At 36.8% G+C, this 22677-nt stretch overlaps 1 protein-coding gene across 1 annotated transcript in view; it reads right to left on the minus strand.

Annotated features, from left to right (window-relative positions):
* The window catches only part of LOC150103524 (ciliary microtubule inner protein 1-like), a 58946-nt gene extending 40033 nt beyond the window's left edge, over positions 1–18913 (minus strand). Inside the window, exon 1 of the mRNA XM_090398262.1 lies at positions 18852–18913. Within this exon, the coding sequence (XP_090254388.1) occupies positions 18852–18871 (20 nt within the window). The 5' untranslated portion in view covers positions 18872–18913. The remainder of the gene's footprint in view (positions 1–18851) is intronic.
* Between the last annotated feature and the right edge of the window lie 3764 nt (positions 18914–22677).

A 22677-nucleotide genomic window follows, 5' to 3' on the forward strand; every position in this document is an offset into this window, starting at 1 on the left:
ATATAAGTTGCAGTCGGGTGTATTATTATTTTAGAAGAATATTTATTTCTAGAAGTCCCATCCTTATATATATATATATATATATATATATATATATTCATATTGTAGTTAGCTGACAAGGCAAAACTTAATAAATAAACCTAAAAATCCCAAAAACAGCGATTGAAATATAAATAGAATGGGAGTTAATCATCGGCCTTTGGAGTATAAAGATTGCTGAGGGTCAGCAGGTAGTAATAGGGTAGATTAAAGAAAGGTAGAGTAGGAAGTAGTAGGTGAAAAGTAGGTGAAAATACGTCTTTGATCGTTAATAATTATAACAGAATTATATAAGTTGCAGTCGGGTGTAGTATTATTTTTGTTATTATTTTAGAAGAATGTTTATTTCTGGAAGTCCCATCCTTATAGTTCGCTGACAAGGCTATGGTAAACTAAATAAATAAGCCCAAAAATCCCAAAATAATTGAAGTAAAACAGTGATTTTTTAAAACTTTGTATTCTTTGTAAAGCACGAAGTGAACAGTGAAGCAGCTAACAAAGTGAATTACTGTATAAGAATCGTTTGGCTCAATTCTGCTACAACTAGACACATTAAGCTGCCGTCAAGGAACTGCTGAAATAATAAAAACATTCTCATAAAGCTAAGCGGGCTGTTTTCTATTGCTTACCCTGCTTTCTCTGGCAGACAACAGGATATACTGAAGGACGAAAATAGTGGCGGAATCTTGTTTTGATGCTACTATGGACATGATAGGAATACGTAAAGTTTCTAAAGCGAAAGACTTTTAAAAGTGTAACAATGAATCTAGATAAATTATTTGGAATAAAAGGTCTGGAAATATTCGTCTGTCCTATTGGAAATACAATGTTTTTATAGTCACGTGAACATGCTTGGAGCAACTTATAATAATAATAATAAAAACAATAAATTTACTACACTGGTGTCCAAACGCTAAGGACAAACTAATTTTTTACCTGTACATGAAAACTTTCACGACTACAGCCAAATGTGGACATGCATTTATTTGCTAGAATGCTAACAAATTATATTCCACAAAAAACGGGTTATAAATTTCATACAAATTAAATTGTAATCTTTTTGGCAACAGTTACAAATTTTCAAAGGACGTAGTTAAGGAATTAACGTACAGTGTTTACAGAAAACTATGCGGAGAGACTTTTCAGTATGGAACATGTCCACCAGCGAACTACGATGCAGCTCTCACAACTACCATACTTAGCACCAAGTGATTCAGAAGTTCTTGAGGTAAACTGGCTCACTCCAGCTTCAGAACAAAGATAAGGCCTTGTTTGTTTTCTGGAGAGGAATTTCGAGCAGCATTTCGTCTCCCTATTGCTTTCCAAACGTGTTCTATTGGATTGAAATCTGGAGAGCGTGCTGGCCACTTGATTCGATTAATATCCTCGTTCTCCAGAAGTATTTCCATTGCTCGTGTACAATGTGGTGTAGCACCGTCATCCATAAAAATGAATTCTTCGCCTACAGCATCACGGAACAATCGAACATGAAGTTGAGGAACTTCGTTGCAATATTGTAGCTCAGTGCACCCATTAAACACAATGCCTCCGCATACCATGAACCCAGGACCGCCGTATCTATCCCTATCAAGAACATTCTCGCAATGGTAAGCAATACCACTTTTACGCCAGATCAAGTGTCGTCTAAAATCGGAGGAAGGACTAAAATGACTTTCATCTGTAAAGAGTACAATGGGTTTGTCTCATTTTTTATTGATAACGTGCTATACGATGACTGAGAATAAAGGGACGCAGAATTTCTGACGCATAGGCCTGCTTGTCGCAGACGTCTTGCCACACTTTGTCGAGATATCCTGTGCTTGAAGAGAACCGACTTGCAAGCTGGCCTTCCCTGCTGCGCCGATTACTTTTTGCTGTTATAACCAAAAATCTGTCTTCGTGCTCCGTGGTAGAGCGAGGGCGACCTCTTAGCAAACGTCTGGAACGCATTCCATTGATTTGAAACGTTGCCCAGAGCCTGTGGCAATATCAGGAGTTCTGCTGCCTTCTTCAGACTTTCCAATAATTCTTCTTAGCATGAAATCATCTAGACGGTATGTTTGAAACATTACAAGACATTTTAGTGTGCAACTTTACTCCTTCACGAAAAGAGCTTCGTTCAAACACAATTCGCTTTGCGCAGCCTTTTTATTCTGTTGAGTACTACCCCATTCAAAATTCGAAAATTTTGAATGTGGGGGCACTCAAAATTTTCTGCGCCCGCTTTCTACTCGAAGTCGTCAATTATACAAACTGCCACATTTGCCTGAATTTGCGGTTGTAATCAGTGTTCACCCTTACGTTTGGACACCCGTTTACTTCACTAACATTCAAAAGGTCTTTAATTAGTTTACTGCATTGCAATCGTTAGCCATTCTCTACGAGTTAATTCTATTAAAGTGATCAGGAAAAAAAATTTATAATCTTATTATTGGTTTATAGTTTCTATGTGGTGCTGTCATTTTTTTTTACATCAAATTATGCAGCTTTTTTAATCAACAAAATTGATTTACTGAGATTGTATACATGCTAATCAATTGTAATGTATATAAAATTAAAAAGCATATGATAATACGAAAATATTTAATATAATAATAATCATAATGTTTATACAATCAAACTTTATTATTGTTCATGCATAGTATTTAAGGTACATACACGTATATAGGTCACATGCATAATATTATATAATTAACATCACCATCATCATGCGTATACAGGTTGATATATAGTATATATATACTACTTAGATATTAATTTAGTATTTTATGCCTGTAGATCTGTGTTTATGTTCAAGTGCAGGTTTACCTGTTTTGAGGATGAAAAATACGAGTTTTTGGAAGAAAACCCCCTACCCTTAGTATGAGACTGGCTGCCTCACTTCTAATTGAAAAGCTCTGATACTGGTTCTTCGTATGATAGGGTCCGAACCCAGGTCTTTCAGACCAACGAGTTACATTGAAACCAACTGAGATGCGGACGCTCATGCATATGAAGGAAATATATATATATATAATCATAATGTTCATAATCATAAAAAAAATTAAGAAAAGTTTGTTTAATCGACCAGCACCCTACGACTTACCGCGGAACTCTTCAGTATAACATTATATATATATATATATATATATATATATATATATATATATATATATATATATATATATATATATATATATTTAAAAAAAAAAGTTTGTATTAACAGAGTGATTTCTCAAATAACAACTGACATAAATGGAATGAACTAAATGGTGAACATCGTGTCGATCTGCCTCATTGATGCGTTTAGTTATTATTATTATTGTTAGGATTCACTTGCTGAGCACGATACAGCACGGTCTCATTAAGTGGAGATGATCGGATATGTTTATCTTTGATGATGTCGCGAGTGACGTCATTAGTGTCACTCGGATAATGGTTATAATGTAATATACACTGCTTGGAAAGAAGTCAATGGACACCCCTATGGGCAAGGTGTCATGTAACGAGTTACGTGTTTGTAGCAGGTATAAATTGGAGGAATATGGTGTCCCAAGTCAGTACAACTGTGTCCGAGTGAAATGGTTGCGAGAAGGGAACTAACGGAGTTTGGAAGAGGATTTGTCGGACTATTCCAGGTAGACAATCAGTAATACCATACTGAGATGGAAACGCAGGGAGTCAACTGCTACCCGCAGTAGACCACTCACCGAACGTAATTGAGAACCAACACTTACAAAATGGGGGGGGGGTTCCATGGTAACGCAATATGCAAGCCCTCTGCTGAGCATATGAACGGGTGTGGGTGTGGCGGATGCCTGGTGAACGTCTCTTACCAGAGTGCGTAATCGCAACTATGAAATTCGATGGTGGTGTGATGGTATGGTCCTGCTTTTCCTGATGTGGCCTCCGACTTCTGTTTCTGGGTGCCACAAACACTGAACTCAGAGCGGTGTCTGAACATTCTGGAGAATGCAATGCTTCCTACTTTGTGGCGGAACTGACCATTGTCTCTTTCAGAAAGACGATTCACTGTCATAAGGCTGCTGTAACTGCATGGGTTTTGGACATCAACGTCACCACACTTGACTGGCCTCCACAGATCCCTGATTTCAACTCTACTGAATATCTGTGGGATGAATCGGGGTGCTCAGTGAGGTCAAGGGACGTTCGCCTCACAACAATCTAGGACCATTACATGCCTAAAAGAAGAATGGTCAAAATTTCCATTGATCGCTATCGTACACTTGTGGAAGGTATGCCCTCATAGGATTACTGCAGTCATCACAGCGAAAGGACGTCCTACATCTTATTAAGGTAGGCGCCATGGCTGTTTGTTCCTCACATTATGATGTCCGTTGATTTCTTTCCAAGCAGTATATGTTCAATAGTCTTCATGAGTGAATTATAGATGTGAATTTATGTAATTTTAAGACAAACTAATAGATAGGTTAATTAAGTTATGCATAATTATTATATGCTTTTACAATTTAGCATTGCAAATTAGATATATCGGTAAATCTATCAGGAGAGATTTAAGATTACGTAGCCCCTTTAAGTATAACTTTTAGTAGACACCCCTCTAATGAGTAAATTTTAAGTTATCTATACTCAGTCTGAAGCCCTTGTAATATTAGGCCTTAAACTGTAGTTTGTCCTAGCTTATGCTTAAATCCGGCCCTTATATCTATCTATAAATATATGAGAGAAAAATTAAAAAATAATGAAACAAAATAAAACTGTGAGAGAATGAACGAAATAGAGAAGATGAGTAAAAGAGTAAAGCACGTGATAGATTTCGTGCTACTCGTATCGCTTTGGCCACAATGGTGATGTTGGTGATTTGGGCCGTTGCTGTTCATTTTTTTTTTTTTCCTTTAAGTATTGGGTTAGTTGGTTTCAGTAGCTCTGGAGTTGGTAATCCTTCTGATTCTCCGATGTTTTATCCTGATATGAATACACACTTGGGGAATTCGGTTGTTCATGTCGCTGTCACACTAGACGAACATGAGTGGCCTGGTGGAAGATAATAATAATTTTAAGATCATGTATTTACTGTTTGCTAACATGTCCTCTGCTTCATTTCGTTTTGTATTTCATTCTATGTTGATGACCGGTTATTTTGCAATCACGTGACGAAGGTGTGCTGAAAGGTTTGATGATTATCATGAAGGAATTGATGCAGAACCATGCTCTAGGTGTTTATCAGATCATTTTAGACCCCCCCAAACCCTCGTATATTTTGTTGCTTATTTTTACCTCTATAGATTATTTAAATATTATAAAAAAATCAGAAATTACTTTTATTTCAGTCAGTTTTTCTCAAACTATGCTGAATTAAAAAAATAAAGTCACAGAAACTTTTGTTTTACAGCTAGATCATTCAATTAAAATAAAAATATTACGCAACTTCCAAACGTTTAATGAGACTTCCCTTTTTCTTTAAGCCTGTTGAAAGATTCCATCTCCACCCCACTCCCCCATTTCTTTGAAGTATCCAGTGATTCAGGAAGTATCATTCAACGTGTACAGTACACCCTCACTGTTAATTGGATAGTACAGATACGAGAACACGTATGTATAATGATGACTAACCAACAGGTGTTTGCAGTTAAAAAATGCTGATGACGTGCCAGGCGTTTGTATTTCTTAACTGTAAGACTCCCCCTTTCTTTCTTCTGGAGATAGAATCTTATAACTATATTTTATCAGCAATAAATCTGTGCTGTCAAACAGGTGTTCGAAAGAGGAAAAAAATTCCAACACCTGCAAGGTTAAGTTTATGTCGAAAACGAAGAAATAAATGAAATAAATCAATAAAATATTCAAATAAAAACTATACGAATTGATGTTGGTTATAATACAGTTCAAAGTTTGTTTTATTCCAGAACCAGAGTTTAAAATGTTTATATTTTAAATATATAACATTTTATTTATATTTCTGGTTTGTGTCATTGATCTTTGGGTATACTTTACGGAAAGATAAGAGAAACTTATTTATATACTATATTAATACTATATTTATTTAAAAATCACATATATAGGATTTAGTTTTGAAAATAAAAATAAAATTGTCAACTGTTAAATGCCCCCCTCCTCAAAAAAAAAGTTCCTTGCATGTTGAAAGGCTGCAGGTAGCCTTTCAACTACACTTGTCTCCGAAACCTAAGGATGAACAGTATTTCTGAAGATTAAATCCTCAAATTCAGACGAATCATCCTGTGACAATTTGTATAACGGACGATGTCGAATAGAAAGTGGGTACACATTCAAATTTTTGAATTGCGTGCAAAGGAGTCACTCAACAGGATAAAAAGCAAAAGGCTGCGCCAAGCGAATTGTGTTTGAAGAAAACTCTTCTTGTGAAAGAATAAAGTTGAAAACTCGGATGTCTTGTAATGCTTCAAAGACATCGTCTAGATGACTTCACATGGGGAAAAATTATTGGAAAGCTTGAAGAAGGCCACAGAGTTCGAAATCTCACATAACATTGTATCCAGGCTCTGAGCAGCGTTTCAAACCAATGGGATATATTCCAGACGTTTGCTAAGGGGTCGCCCTCGCTCTGCCACGGAGCATGAAGACAGAATTTTTGGTTATAGCAACAAAACATAATCGACGCACCACGGCAGGTCAGTTTGCAAGTCGGTTCCCTGCAAGCACAGAATATCTCGACAAACCGTGGCAAGACATCCCTGACAAGTAGGCTTAAATGTCCGAAGACCTATAGTCTGCATTCTGCGTCCCTTTATCCACATCTCATCGTTTTTTTTTTTGTTTTTTTTTTCCAGTGGTTGTATCCATAAACATTGGACAAGACATCAATGGACTAATGTGCTCTTTGCAGATGACAATCGTTAAAGTCTTTCCTCCGATTCTAGATGACATTTGATCTGGCGTGAAAGTGGTACTACTTACCATCGCGAGAACGTTCTTGAAAGAGATGCAGCGGTGCTGGGGGTCATGTTGTGGGAAGGCATTATGTTTAATGGATGCACTGAGCTACAAGTGCTGGAAAAAGGAACTACGACTGATGAACGAAATTGCAACGAAGTTCTTCAACGTCATTTCATTGTTCTCTGGTTCTGTAAGCGAAGAATTCTTTTATATGGATGATGATGCCACACCAAATCGTACACGAGCAGTATCTCAACCCCATAGAACACCTTTGGGACGCAATGGGGAGACGCATTTCCCCTCTAGAAAGCAAACAAGGCCTTCTCCTTTTTCTGAAGCAGGAGTGGGCCAATTTGTCTCAAACATTTCTGAATCACTTGGTGCTAAACATGGTACGACGTTGTGAGGGGTGCATTGCAGTTTGGGGTGGACATAGTCCATACTGAAAAGTCTCTCTCTGCTTAGTTTTCTGTAAGCACTGTACATTAATTCCTTAGCTATGTCCTTAGGAAATTGGTAACTTTTGCGAAAAACGTATTACAATTTAATTTGTACGAAATTTATAAGACACTTTTTGCGTAATATAATTTATGCTGGGAATAAAATGAAGTCCACATTTTGCTGTAGTCATGAAAATGTTTTCATATGCTGGTAAAATAGTTCGTTCTCTCAAATTTATGCATTTGAAAATCGTTATTTGAGTTTCGGAGTATATTAATCATTTTGATATAAGCATAAGCAATCCTAAATAATGATCAGTACACCAAATCAAGACGTGATTCACATGCTAACCAAATTAAGATGTGGTTAATCATTTTTATTTTCTGTTTACTGACTTTATTTTCGATTGTTTCCGTTTGTCCTCTGACGTTCTATCCTTGGTTATTTGCCTCACACTTAAGTTCATTAACACCTAAAGAAATCATAAAAATCACCTAGTGCCAGCGACATCTAGCGAATAATTCAAAAAGCTTTTTTTTTTTGTTGTTGTTGTTGTTTAGTTTACAACTGTGGTTTTCGCCACAGGTCAACATAATTATCGGCCTGTTAAGGAGGTACTTCCAAATAACTTTTCCATCTATCACAGGTTAAGAGTAACCATCTGTTACTCTCCTTTTTATTAATCCTTCTTATAAGTGAAGGGTGTGGAGTGGAGTTCATGGGGTGTCCTCTTCCCCCCCCCCTCATCCCCTTAGGTGATAAATCGTGTTTGGGTCATGCATTGTGTAGGTGAAGCTTTAATGCTTCTAACGTGCATGACGTAACGTAAGCAGACGACAGGAGGGGGGAGAAGAGGAAGAATGGAGGGAGGGGGGTCAGCTTCGTGTCTTTTTTCTTCCAGGGGGGAAAGAATAAAGTATCCATAGAGTCGCGTGCACTTGACCTTCTGCCGCAATGGCTGTTATTCTCCTTTTAATTACTTTTCACCCCAGCGGAGTGCCTTCGTGGGCGGAGTTTGTCTGGCCTGTGTCGACTGGTTCAATAAATATTCCACGTGGAAGAGGCGGGTCCAGACGTCACCATTTGCGTCTAACTGGCTTCCATGACAGGATACAGTTACATAATGCACGGCACTGAGTCTCGCCACAAAAGCCACTTTCCCACAACTCCTAGACAGATTATGCCTTGTCCACATGATGTCACATGTCATAAAATTCCCAGACAGCGGCCAGACAAAAGAAATTATAAAATCAAACTAGTGATGGTGGTAGTTAAGAGAACAAGGAATGCCCTCACTGTAGCAGTACATTAATACATTTTTCTTGAACTTGTCACACGAAAAAAAAAAAAAAAAAATCTGGTCAGCTGTTTAACATCGTTGACAATGGACTAAATGAAAGATGTCCACTGTAGAATTGTACAATTCTGGATTGTTTAATGACTTGAAATCATCGCATATATTCAGGTAGTCTGCTGGAATAAAGTCTTCACTTTATTTATGTTGGCGTTCCAGAAATTGACGAAATCGATTGGCTGGATTGACCTCACGAGGTCAGTGGTAGTTTGGAACTTTATCAAACACTGCTTTATATAACAGTTTTTTTTTTTTTTCCCAACTATTTTGATGGCTTTTTGTCCTCTTTGTCATCAGGTTTCACAAAGAACTTTAGACGATCACAGCGGGAAAAAAACTCAAAGGAAATTTTTATTAAATACACGAAGTTTATCCTCTTTTCATTTCGCAGATAAATGAATCCTTATGTAATTTTAATGGTGAGCTAATAATATCCCCAATGTCATATTTTGAGAACGCTTAGGAAGCCGTACTTTCTTTCTTCCTTCCCCCTTCTCACCCCCACACATACCAGTCTCCAGTTGCTCTTTCTATGAAGAGTAACTGGAGACTGGCGAGTCACTGACTACTAATATTACAAGAATCGCCAGGATCCAAATTTGACTTACTATTACTTAGGTCTAAATTAAATATTAATAAGTTTACATGTTGCTGTTAATATATAAAATTTATAGATTTAGAAAGAAAAAAAGAAAAAATCGCTTAACTAGCATAAAATTAAGTATATAATTAAACTACAAAAGAAAAGTCATTTCCATATTTATTTATATATGTCTGGCTGGATTAAGGATCATTTCTGTAGTGTGATTAGCGGACTACGGACTATAACGAAAGTGTAGTATCTGTTCTTACAAGCTTAAGAGCTAAACGTAGTATCTGTGTTGCAAGGTTAATAACGAGCACGGACTCCACCGGGCGTTCGCGGTATTAACTGACCAGCACAGATAGAATAAACCCCGGACCGGGGAAATAATAAACACTTGGTGGTAGAAAAAGTTAGCCCACCCCAGCCAGCTATGGCCAATGTTTTGCCGCGCACGCGGACTCTAGACATCGAAACTGACGCCGATCTACGACCCCGACTTTTGGCTAAAGCCCTTATTGACTGCGACGGTGCGGACCAGATTTTTCGGTAGCGGCAGATACCAAGTCGTAGTAAGGAGCGCCGAGACTAGAGACAAATTGCTCAAAGGCTTCCAATGTAATGGAAAGGAAATTATTCCGTTCATAGTGGGGAGCATTATCAAACTGCTCAAAATCCCCAGATTCCCCTTGGAATATATACAAAGTGACGAAAAAGTCATCCACGAGGTGTTCGGAAAATGGGGTGTTGTACGAAACATACAAGTCTTGAACGATGCAGACAACCCCCCAATGGAAGTCGGGGGAAGTGAACATCTCACTCGAGATGAAAACACCGGTTCCAAACTTCATCAGCATCGGGTCCGCTAGGGTAATGGTAAACTACCCTGGCGTAAAGAAGCAATGTTTCCGATGTGGATCCTTCGACCATCTAGGAACAAACTGCCCAAAACTGGCATGCAAAAACTGCCTAACAACAAGTCATTCACTGGACAAATGTCTCATGGCTTGCCTCAAATGCGGGTCCAAAGACCACAAAGTTAACACCTGCCCATCAAGATCGCATGCAGAAAGGATGGGAGGTACTATTATACCAGTCATCTCAGTAGAGAAGCCTACAGCTACTACAGAACAAGAGTCGGGAAACCCGGTTTTTCCGACTCCAAACGCGGCATACGGAAAATAACGGCCACAAAAGAGAAGGCAGCCGCCACAGAAACCGTAGCCTTCACACCCAAGAAAGAGAAGAAACGAGAAATCCATGCAGAAGAAACAGCCAATAAACAAGCTGCTTCACATGATGAAATGGAGGCAAACAGTGCCCCCCCCTCAAACGACCACTAAGCCCAGAGGAAAAGGAGATGAAAAAAATAAAACCTGAAGAATTAGACTCCTCATGCAAAAGCAGGGGAGACTCTAAAGCATCTAGTTAAAGGTATTCCTGGGATGGCAGAAAAATTTCAAGATGCAATGGTGGGAATAGGGGAACCTGAGCTTCTCCTCACAGGGAAGTATGATCCCAAAGTAGTTAGTGCAAAATGGGGTGACTTATTTGTTGAAGACATCAGCCAAATCACCCCTGAGCAAGTACAGCTAGCCATGGACATAGACGAGGAGGCGGCATCGGCGTTCTTCATAGCTCTCTCCAAATTAGACATGGCCAAGGGAAGTGAGGTGGCTAAAAGAATTATGACTGCCCATAAAAAGCGACAGTCACAACAACCATCCCATGGTTTCCCGTCCACAGCTATACTGTTCTCTAGTTCCCACAGGTGGGGAGGGCCTGAGAACCTGAGCGGCGAAGGCCTACAGCGAGGCGGTGCAGCTCCTTAAGAGCTGCATCACTCAGGCCAGACCCCCCCCCCTACCTTTCTATTTTGGTTTCCAGTCCTATCTATAGTTTGTTTTCTCTGTATTTCATGTTTTTGTTTTTGTTACATGTTTCCTTTTTAGGATTTTTCCTTTTTTTTCTAAAGTGAAAAATCAACGACCGTTTTAGAATCGCCCCTGGGGAGCAAACAGCTAAAACAGGTCAACTGAGGCCTCTTTCACCTACTCTACCACTATGCACTCTATCTTTATTTCCTCTCCTACTATCTGCTGACTCTCAGCCTATCTTACTCTGCAGGCCGATGATGAAGATTTGTTGAACTCACAAATTATTATTATATATCTATATATATATATGGATTAGGAATCAATCGACCGTGAGATGCGGTGATTGATTCATTCAATCCAATACCCTTGGAGGGTAATGGATGGTAATGCTGTAGCCAATGAAGTTCTAACTGAGGCTCAGCTATTGCTGTTACCCTCCTGCCATGATCGGAGCTTTAATAGCTCAATAACATCTTATCCCTACACTGTCCTCTACAGATAACGGGGAAGATGAAAAGCATTCTTGCTTCGCCCCTTTAAGCCAGTCCTTATAAGGATTTCTCTCTCTCTCTCTCTTCCAAATAGGGAGTGTTTACATGATCTCTCTTCCAATTTTCTTTGGTGACTGTAAAGGATCAAATGGTATAATTGAATTTTTTTAAGGATATAAGCGAAATTCACATAAACTTGGTTGACATATAGAATCCATTTAATCTCTTTTCCCAAATTTGTCAGGGAGCATAGTGACGATTATTACGCTAATGATGAATAAATTGTAGTTGATTTCACCGTCATGTTTCCCGTCAACCAGATTGCACCGTTGCCCGAAAACAGTCCGTAGTAGCGGTATCCTGGTACGGGGGATTGTTCTCATCTGCACTGAACACGTTCTCTCCGCTAATTTTTACTTGTGATAACTTGCTCAGATGAATATGGACACTTCCAGCAAGACAGCGCCCTTGTCACAAATCTCTCATTGTGCAGATGTGGTTTGAAGAGAACATTCAAACATTCTGTGCACCCTTGACTGCCTAATTTTCGTGATTTAAATCCCATTGAACATTTGTGGAATAATGTGGCATCAATCGGATGACGCCAGTGCTTCGCTTGACCGCTAACCTCCAGGACTTTATTCTGTCTAGTTGGGCAAGAATACCTCAAGACACCTTACGGAGTCAATGCCAAGACAAGTGCAACCGGTTTTCTTGGCCAAAGGAGACCCAACACGCTGCTAGGTGGGTGAACATGATGTGTTGGTCATGTGTGTTTATGTACACTCATGAGCCAAAAAAGAAAAACAATGTATATATATATATATATATATATTAGGAAGTTTTTTTTTACCTTGGGTATATTATGTTAAAGATACCAAGCAATTTTATAAGCTAGGTTTTTTAATCCTTTTTCCCAAGTAAGCAAACAGACAACTAAGTCAAGTTTGCGGCTGCACGTAGTACAACACTATACAACTCGTTGTAAAGGTGGAGTAAGCTCTGATCACTTTCCTTAGAATTTTCTCCTAATGCAAAGCACATTTTCTTGCGGAGATATATGATGCTATGCATTAAGGTAATGGTCTACCCAGACCGGTTTCGACCTTATGAATAAGTAAAGCCGTCTCTAAAAATTCGGACGATCCCTAGGCCACTCAATTGTGGGCGAAAGACCGTCCATCTCAGCGTTGGTTCCACTCAGTGATGGCCTTCAACACCCACCACCACCATCACCGAGCAGAACTGTTCAAATTCCGAAGAAAAGCATTCACCGACAAAGCCCCTTACCGGGCCGTGCCGGAGAACACTTTCCCCGGAGACTCAAATTGCTCCCTTAAGGCAAAAACCTTAAGAGAGCGAATTCATAATGGCCTCCAACTGGTTTCGACCTTATGAATAAGTAAAGCCACCCCAAAAAAAACCGGATGATCCCTAGACCACTCAATAGTGGGCGAAATACCGTCCATCTCAGCGTTGGCTCCACTCAGTGATGGCCTTCCACCCACACACCACCACCGAGCAGAACTGCTCATATTCCGAAGAAAAGCATTCGCCGACAAAGCCCTTCACCCGGCCATGCCGGAGAACACTTTCCCCGGAGACTCAAATTGCTCCCTTAAGGCAAAAACCTTAAGAGAGCGAACTCATAATAGCCCCCAACCGGTTTCAACCTCTATTGAGGTCTCGTCAATGGGAGCCAGACCTAAAAAATGCCAAGGGTGAAGTAATACAGAGCTTATAAATATTTTCCCTAAACAAGTTGTCATAAGGTGCTTTAACCTCATTAAATAAAAATCTTAGAATCAGAGTAAGATGTAGAAAGTTTTTTACCTTGGGTATATATTATGTTAAAGATACCAAGGCAATTTTATAAGCTAGGTTTTTAATCCTTTTTCCCAAGTAAGCAAATAGACAAGTCAGTCAAGTTTGCGGCTACACGTAGTGGAACACTATTAAAAACCTAGCTTATAAAATTGCTTGGTATCTTTAACATATATATATATATATATATATATTATTTATCTTCAATGCAAACATCTTATTATATGTACTTAGTACAATGATCATCGATTAGAATTACAGTATCTTCAATGTTTTTAAGTATTTCATCTAAATTCCATTTTACCTGAAGGCTGTCGAAACACTGTACCCTTCTGATGCGACAGTATTTTTTTTCACTCCCATTATACACAACAGTATGCAACCAAAAGATCAAAAGATTACACGTGAAACCAAAAAAAAAAAAAAGGCAGTTTTTTTTTATACAACAAGTGTATATGACTACTGTAATTCGAAGTCAGAAGAAGAAGAAAAAAAGAAACAAGAATATAATTTCTTAATCAATAAATAAATCCTCTGACCCCTTTTATTCTTCAAAGAGTGGAGTGTAGGCAGAACTGGTTTATCCCTAACTAACGTTTTAGAATATCGGCAAGTATCAGTCTCTACCCTTAACAGATGCAGTTACCGAAACCTATGGCCATCTGTGATATTCGAGATAATAGGGTGAGGGTACAGCAGCCAACTGTCGCCATCTCTTGATACTTAACCCTAACGCCCGTATCCTTGTCTGTAGTAATGTGAATTCTAATCAATTTTTCTCAGATATTTCAAAATCCCAGTTTTCAGATTAAAAAAAAAATACTTGCCTAAGTCAACGATCGCTGAGAAAGACGCAGAAATAGTTCCTCGTGTAAGAGACAAGAATGAAACCTTTAGCCGACTTTCTTGGAATGTCTACAACTAGTACAAGAAAAGATGCCACACGCTTCTACATGTTTCTATATAATCTTCTTTCTTTCACCTTGGTATAATGTATCAAGCTGAAATTTTTTCCGTAATTTTTAATTTGTTAAGGTATCCCAAATTTATACAATTCGTTTTTTTTCCCTCAATTCTTGTGATGTCTTGTTACATACCATTACAATTTCTCTTCTGCTTCCTTTAGTCATTATATAAATGAGTTATTCATTTTGCACATTGAAATCATTCCTAATCACGTCCCAAATTTTGAAACCTAAAGAAATAGACTTGCATGTTCCACATTGTATTTCATACTCGTGGCCCTTTAATTATCTTTTGATGCCGCACCAAAACTATTAAATTTTTTACAATGATAACATTAACAGCAACAAAAATGAATAAAATAAATGAAATAAAAACATAAACTTTTACTTTCTTTCCTGGTTGTCAACCAGGTGTGGGTTCGAATTCTACTGTGGACATGGATATTTGTGAATGTCTTCAGTTTGCAGATGATTTGTCATCAGCCAGATGAAAGTCCATGCCTGGTCTCTAGAACAAGGTTATCGGATGATTTAGCTCTTAGCCGATCATGATACTGATATATTATAGGTTTAAGGTTTTGTGGGTGGGACTGAATGTGCAGAATGCATGCACAAATATTAACATTTATGGGATTCTGTTGGTGGGAAAGGACAACGCAAAAATGGTATTTATTACCTTTGTATTTTAATCATTCACGTGTTTTCTATAGCAACAAATGAATTATAATCAACGGTTCAAATCTCGAGGCAGTATTTGACGAAATAATAGGATCAAACGATCACATAGTTGTATATCGTGCGAAGATGTACTTAAAAGCGTTTTTTTTTTGTGTGTGTGAAATTCGCACTTCTTCCACAGCAGAAGTCCCTAAATTATAGTAGTACAAATGGCAATGTGTGAGGGGACAATATCAGCATGACAAATGTTGCAGCATACAATGATTTAGTTTCTAACTATAGAAAATGCTCCAAAGATTGACATAGACGTATGAGATTATTTATTGGGACGAGTGTCCTGATAACACGAATTGTGCAATATGTCGGAGGGGTACATGTCTGTCATGCAAATATGTGCTTTTGATAATGAATAACATTCACAGTTCAGCGTCCCAGAAATATTTAAATATTAAAAAAATGAAGCGTGGATTGGAAGAGTTCATTTTCAAATGAAATGAGCTTTTTGTTTTAATATGCCAATATACGATCCCTTCCTGCTTCTGAAAGGATTTTAGAGATTCATCTCGCCTTAGTTGTATTGGTTTTATTGCTCTGTTTCGTCTGTTATACAGCAAAGACCTAGACCAATCTAATTTCTATCTCTTCTCAAAACTGAAGGAACTTTTGGCGGTAAAAAAAATCACTCCGTGACGTTTTCATGAAATGTTCTATCGTGAATGACTTACCTAAGCCCTCTTAGGTAATTAAGGTGAAAAACAGTATAAATTACAGAAGTTTGGAATGCCTACTGTCCAACCACTGATACGAAACCCTCGGCTGGCAATATGCCAAGAAGATTCAATGCTGAAGGGGAGAAAGAAATAAAGCGATGTACGAATTGGTCAACAACACAAGAAATCATGTGATTTTTACGCAAACGTTTCCAACTGTTTAAAAAGCAAAATAGTTATCACTTTATAAACTACAATATTCATAAAAGAGAAGTTAATTTTCCGACGTGTAATAATAAACCCTGATCGGAATGGATTCTCTTTCTTCTGACACGCGCAGAAGGATCGAAGTTTCTCGCACATGTAGGCGTACAGTATTGTATTACAATAATAAATTTAGTTTAATCCTTTATCCAAATGTAAGTAAACAAACATTGCACCTTAAGTATCTTCAGGACTGAGGCAACTCGTTGTAAAGGTGGACCAAGCTCTCACCTTTCTCCTTGTCTTAGTATCTCCCATAATGCAAAGCACATCGCCTTGCAGACGTGTATAATGCTATGCATTAAGGGAAGGGCTACTACCCAGACCGGTTTCGACCTTTATTGAGGTGTCGTCAGTGGGAGCCAGACCCAGAGGTAGTGATACCAAGGTGGAAGCAATGGAGAAGTCATATTTACCTATACGAGTTGCCAAAAGGTGTCTAACCTTATGATTAAATTACTCTGGATTTAGAGAAAGATGTTGGAAGTCCCCCCCCCACTTGGTTAGACTATAATAAATTTAGTTCAATCCTTTATCCAAGTGTAAGCAAACAAAGTTTGCTCCTGAAGTATCCGGTCTGAGTAGTGGCCCTTCCCTTAATGCATAGCATTATACATGTCCGCAAGGAGATTTGCTTTGCGTTATGGGATATACTAAAACAAGTAGGGATGAGAGCTTGGTCCACCTTTACCACGAGTTGCCTCAGTCCTGAAGATACTTCAGGCGCAAACTTTGTTTGCTTACACTGAGATAAAGGATTAAACTAAATTTGTTATATTCTAACCAAGTGGAAAAAAAAAACTTCCAAAGTATTGTATTATCTTCTAATTATCATCGCAATAATGCAGTACTGTTATTCTATCTTTATGATCTTCGATGCTTTGTAGGCCCATATGTATGCTGGAATAATTGAGCATAATATATTCAATTTGAAAACTAGCATTCTGTCGATTGTTTTCAACCTTCTTGTTGATTATATTTGTATTAATTTTTATTTAAATCCAGAAGCGTAGAGTAAAATAACATGATATTTCTACCCAGCCTTTGAAATGTAGATATTATTGGTCATCTACAGCCTGATTGGTCAAGTGAATACTTCTTGGTTTAACTTTTGGAAGACTCCTTTTATTGGCGATTCATTATAACACATTTCAAGGGGGAGGGGTGAGAAAATCCTTTAAAAAATCTTCAGGTTGTTGTCTGATTTCACCAATAGATTCGTTGTCGCGTATTATTTATACACACTTTTCTTTATTACGAATCTGAACTTAACATCGGAAATCGTATAAAATTACAAAACTTTATCACGTCGTAATCCCACAAAACCAAAAGGCTCGTTTGTTAAGCTTAGAATGCATTAAATGTTAACGGTTGTTACTTTAGACGTACCCAACTTCCTGCCTGGAGCAGATGCAAACAGAGAACTTCCTGTCACTCTATTGTTGTCACATCCGAACGTCAAAATAGCAGTCAACGATAATTACTTAAGGAAGATGAGCTATCGGATGTTTAATGAGTTTTACTTTACAAAAGGATCAACAGCCACTTAGTTGTTGGACGCATTTCTGCTTTACTCTTGCGTTCTTTTCTTTTCATCCCCCCCCCCCAACTCCCTCCACTCTGCGGATAGTTGTATTCACAATTAATAACCCGTTTTTCCTTAATAACTACTCCGAAGCGATCTTTTTTGCTCTCATTTATACATTTCCTGTTGTTTATGTTGGCCCATTCACGAGAACAGACGACATTGGAGATGCACGTTGAAGAGTAACAAAAGCGGGATCGGCCCGTAATCAGTCGTATGTATCCCATGATTGACATTAGCAACTGTCTCTTGATTTACGATCTCTCTTTGTGTGCGAGCTCCCTGCTGTGCAGGTAATAATCGTACATCCTGTCTTCAGGTGCACTCACTGGACACATTCGTTGGATTGTACTGCGCTCTGTACGTTGACAAGTCTGCTAATATGCAATCACTCAGTAATTTATAATGTCTAATCACGGTACGAAAACACATGGATGCTGTCCGATTCGCTTTATTCTCTGTAGATGTATGTGAGAAAATGGCTTTCGGGAAATGAATCATCCAGGAATGTAAAAAAAAAAAAAGCACTTTATATATATATATATATATATATAAATGTTAAGCTGTTGTTGTTTTCGTTTCTTTAAGTTCACTGTTTCATCGTAAATGGACAAACCTGATTTGACTTAATAAAAACATTATTAATTACAATTTTAACAAGCATTGGTTTATTCTAAAGAATATTGACAAAATGCTTCAATTTGGAGAAATTAACATACTACAATGGAGAATATTATGGATCCAACTATATTTTATAGTCAAAAGAAAAATTAAAGCCAAACAAAATGTTTTAAAATTTTTTAAATTTACCGGAGAATGCAAATTCTTCTAGTAAATGCTGGTTTTCCTTACAAGACTAAATTTATATTGGAAATTAAGTAATTCAGTAATTAATAAAAACATTGGTTTATTCTAAAGAACATTTGGATCATTTGGTTTTCCTTGGAACGCTAGGTTTAAATTGGAAATTAAGTATTTCACGAGTAAACGCAAGGTATAATAAGTTCAGCAACAAACATAATTACATTTTAGATACTTATACGTTTACAGGTTGCCAATATTTATTTTAAAAAAAACATAATGATATATTAATATTGAACAAGATGTTTTCTATGATGAAATAGCGCATTAATTAAAGAAATAATACATAACCATTATGCTTACTTTGCACCAAAAATATTCATAAAGCTGCTTGTTATCAACAAGAATGGAAATCAAATAAAAAAAAAATTCAACTATTTATTTTGAATACTTGTTTATATTAATCGATTCGAATAGCAAAAGTAACAAGACACGTAGATTGGATAAGGTGTTGGGTCACGTTATACTCGTATAATGTAAATAATATTAAATAACAAATGTGTGTTTCTTTTGTTCTACAATAAAGTTAACTTTATTTGTTCTTTGTTTAATAATCATATTAGATAATAGCAAAAAATAAGGCACACCCACCTAAGGAGAACTTATCAGTTGCAAAGAATAAATATGTATTAAATTCAAGTCACGTTAAATATCGAATCGTAGATAAATATCAAATTAATTGCTAGACGGAAGAAAATGGATCTTACTACTCATAAATAAATAAATAAATATGGCCAACTAACTTCCTTTTACCATTTAATAATAATAATAAAGCAAGCATAATCATGGATATCGTGTCTACTTGTTTTTGGAAATGGATTCTGCCAATAAGAAAATACTTTCTGTATGCTTATCACCCAGTAGTGGAAGTTGAAGTAAATCTTAATATCACTATATATATATATATATATGTATATTTTTTTTTTATTTAATTTAATTAAAGTATTGTTAGCATTATCCTTTTCCGAAATTCTATTTGTTTCAGAAGTTTTTGGCCAGTTTTTTTCCCTTAGTTTAGAAAGTATTATACTTGCCAAGAAATTATATTCTCGGTTTAATCCTTTATCCGCGCGTGGGTAAATAAATGTTTGTGCGTGAAATATATTCATGATCATTCATTGTCATACTAAAATAACTTCATGAGAGGTCAACAGCCTATATATACAAGAATCCTAGTAGTGATGATGCTTCACTCACAAATATTTGTTTTTTATATTTAAACAAAACTAAGAATATAATTTCTTAGCAAGTATAATTTAATTTCTAGTTTATTTAAAAGTTTTTTATTTTTCTTTCTTTCCAGAGCATTTTAGTAATATGGTAATACACTCTTTTCTTATTTGTATATGAAACTGTAACTTACATTTTAATTAAGTAGCAGCTTTTTGTAAATTGAAAAAATTATATATAATTTGATTTCAAATTCAACTGTCTGTTATACAAAAACTACTTAATAGAGGAAATATTTGATGCACTAAGATTTGGATAAAGTATTAAAACAAGAATTGTCAAGTATAATTTACTTATCTTGGAAGTTTGATTTACAAGAGCCTGTGAAGCGTAACATTCTATTTATTCTTCATCTTTAAGGAGTTGATCCGATTGTAATTTTTTATTTTTTCATTCGTGGAAAAAAAATTGGTTCGCAAAATTATTAAAGAACATCTTTAGAAAGCAAAATAAGGATATATCTTAATTCGAGGAAGGAAAAATCTGGAGATGTCATTAGCTATGTATTGTAATATTTTGTTCGATGTGGGAAGAGACAAATTTTTCCCATGGATACTGAAAAAAATGTCAACTATTGGCTTTAAAAATAACTTTCAATTCTAACAACACAAACATCATTTGGGTTTTATATTGAATATAATATAATAAGATTTATTATGAACTAGGAATATGTATGATAATTGGTAGTTCATAATCATAAATTACTTATCTTATTTGGTTTCTGCATTCCAAAAGGCACATGTTGAATACACATTTGGTGTAATAAAATAATCTCATAGACATCCCATTATTTCCAGTAGCACAATTTTTGTTAATGATTCATTAAGAACATGCCATCAATTGCTGTTCTTACAATGATAATCAGATACTATTAGAGTGATTTACGAAATTTAAAGCTGTCATCTCCTTGACGACAGCTTTAAAATCCAGTTGTTTCACTCTTTGTTTTTATTAATAGTAAACAAAATGCTGCATCAAGTGTCAAACTGGAACTTAGGAATATTGCCTTCTTTCTTTTTTTCTCTCTCTCTCTCTTTTTCTTATCCCATTAGTATCATCTTGAAAGGAATTAAAATAAAATTACACTTATTACAAATTCATTTACATTAAGTTAAAATTTATTACAAATATAAGTTACATTTTCATATACAAATAAGAAAAGAGTGTATTACCATATTACTAAAATAATCTGGAAAGAAGGGAAAAATAATAATCTTTTAAATAAACTGAAAATCGAATTATACTTGCTAAGAAATTATATTCTCATTTTTATGTTTAAATATAAGAAAATAAATATTTGTGAGTGAAGCATCATCACAACTAGGATACTTATATATATACAGGGTGTTCGGGATAAATTTGACATATTTATAATTAATTATATTTTTCCGTAAGTTACATGTATTAACACACACTTCTCTTCATTTAAAAGTTTGGACCCTTCTTCATTCATATACAAGATGTCAGAAAGGATGGATAGCTGGAACCCACCTGAATCACGGAAGAGAATAACTTGTATCATGATGATTCGTGCCCGCCATCAAAATAAGGATATTACGACTGCTGCCCAATGCTCCCTGAATACAGTAAAAACAATCAGGCATGAACTAGAGACTTGCAATGGTGACTACGAGGATGTAGCAAGAAGAAAGATCCCTAGCAGACGATCTGATTGCGTTCGTACAGCAGAATTCCTCGCAAATCTGCAGGAACAGGTGTTGAAGAACCCTGGCATTGGAATTCGGGCTTTGTTCGTGGAGTTGCTAACTGTAGTCAAGCCCTGGATAACAAGGGTAGCCAATGGTAGGCCGTATGTATGGCAGCAGGATTCGACCCCTTGCCACACCTCTGGGAAAAGTCAAAAATGGTTGTCTGAAAATTTCTACGACTTCACCAGTCCAAATGTTTGGCCTCCAAACTCCCCAGACCTTAACCCCATGGATTATTTTGTATGGGGCGCAGTTGAAAAAGACACCAATCGCACTTCCAGTAATACAAAAGCCCAGTTAATGGATAAAATTAAAACAGTTTTTGCGGCCCTTCCCAGGGAGACTGTAGCATCAGCTTGTTCGAGGTTCCGAAGCAGAATTGAAGCTGTGATCGATGCGAATGGTGGTTATTTTGAGTAAATCTTGTTGATAGTATTGTAATTAACTCTGCCTGTAATGTTTTTTTGTCAATTCATTAAATTTAATAGATACAAAGAAGATTTTCTTTTTCCTTACGAAACTGTCAAATTTATCCCGAACACCCTGTATATATATATATATATATAATGGGAAAAACCTTTTGGGGTTCGATAAAGGACTTATTGTGAGTGCTTGTCTGACTGGAGCCACGATTTTGAAAACAGCAGAGCTAACCGTTTTCTCAAAAGGTAAGATATTCCGGATGTTTAGAGGACTTACTCCAGGATCTGTTTATCTAACATGTCCCATACATTCTCAATAGGGTTCAAATCCAGGGTTTGTGGTAACCAGAGAAGGTCGTGGAAGTCACTAGCATGCTCGCTGAACAATTCTTGCGCGATGGACAATAGCAGGGTCGTCCATGAAGCAACCATCACCTACTGAACAAAAAGTCAACATTGCAGGATGGACTTGATTGGCGACAATGTTTAGAAATTCTTCGAAAGACCTTTCAGCAATATTACGGGACCCATTCTGTAGCAACAGAACATGCCCCACACAAGAACACCAACCCCAGAACCTTGAGTTGTGTTTACAAGGTAAGCTGGGTTCATTGCTTAATGGGAGATCAGCCTTCATTAAACACCTCAGTCAATTGCTACACATATGAAGTTTTTTGTCAAGCAGAACTTCAAGAACAAGCCTTCTCAGATGACGATCTCGTTCCTGCTAGTGATTGTCTTAGAACCAGAGATAGTTCACTTTTGAGA

This window comes from Typopeltis vanoorti, chromosome 9 (genome assembly GCF_054136105.1).
Source record: "Typopeltis vanoorti isolate ZY-2024b chromosome 9, IOZ_Tvanoo_1.0, whole genome shotgun sequence".
Lineage (NCBI taxonomy): Eukaryota > Metazoa > Arthropoda > Arachnida > Uropygi > Thelyphonidae > Typopeltis > Typopeltis vanoorti.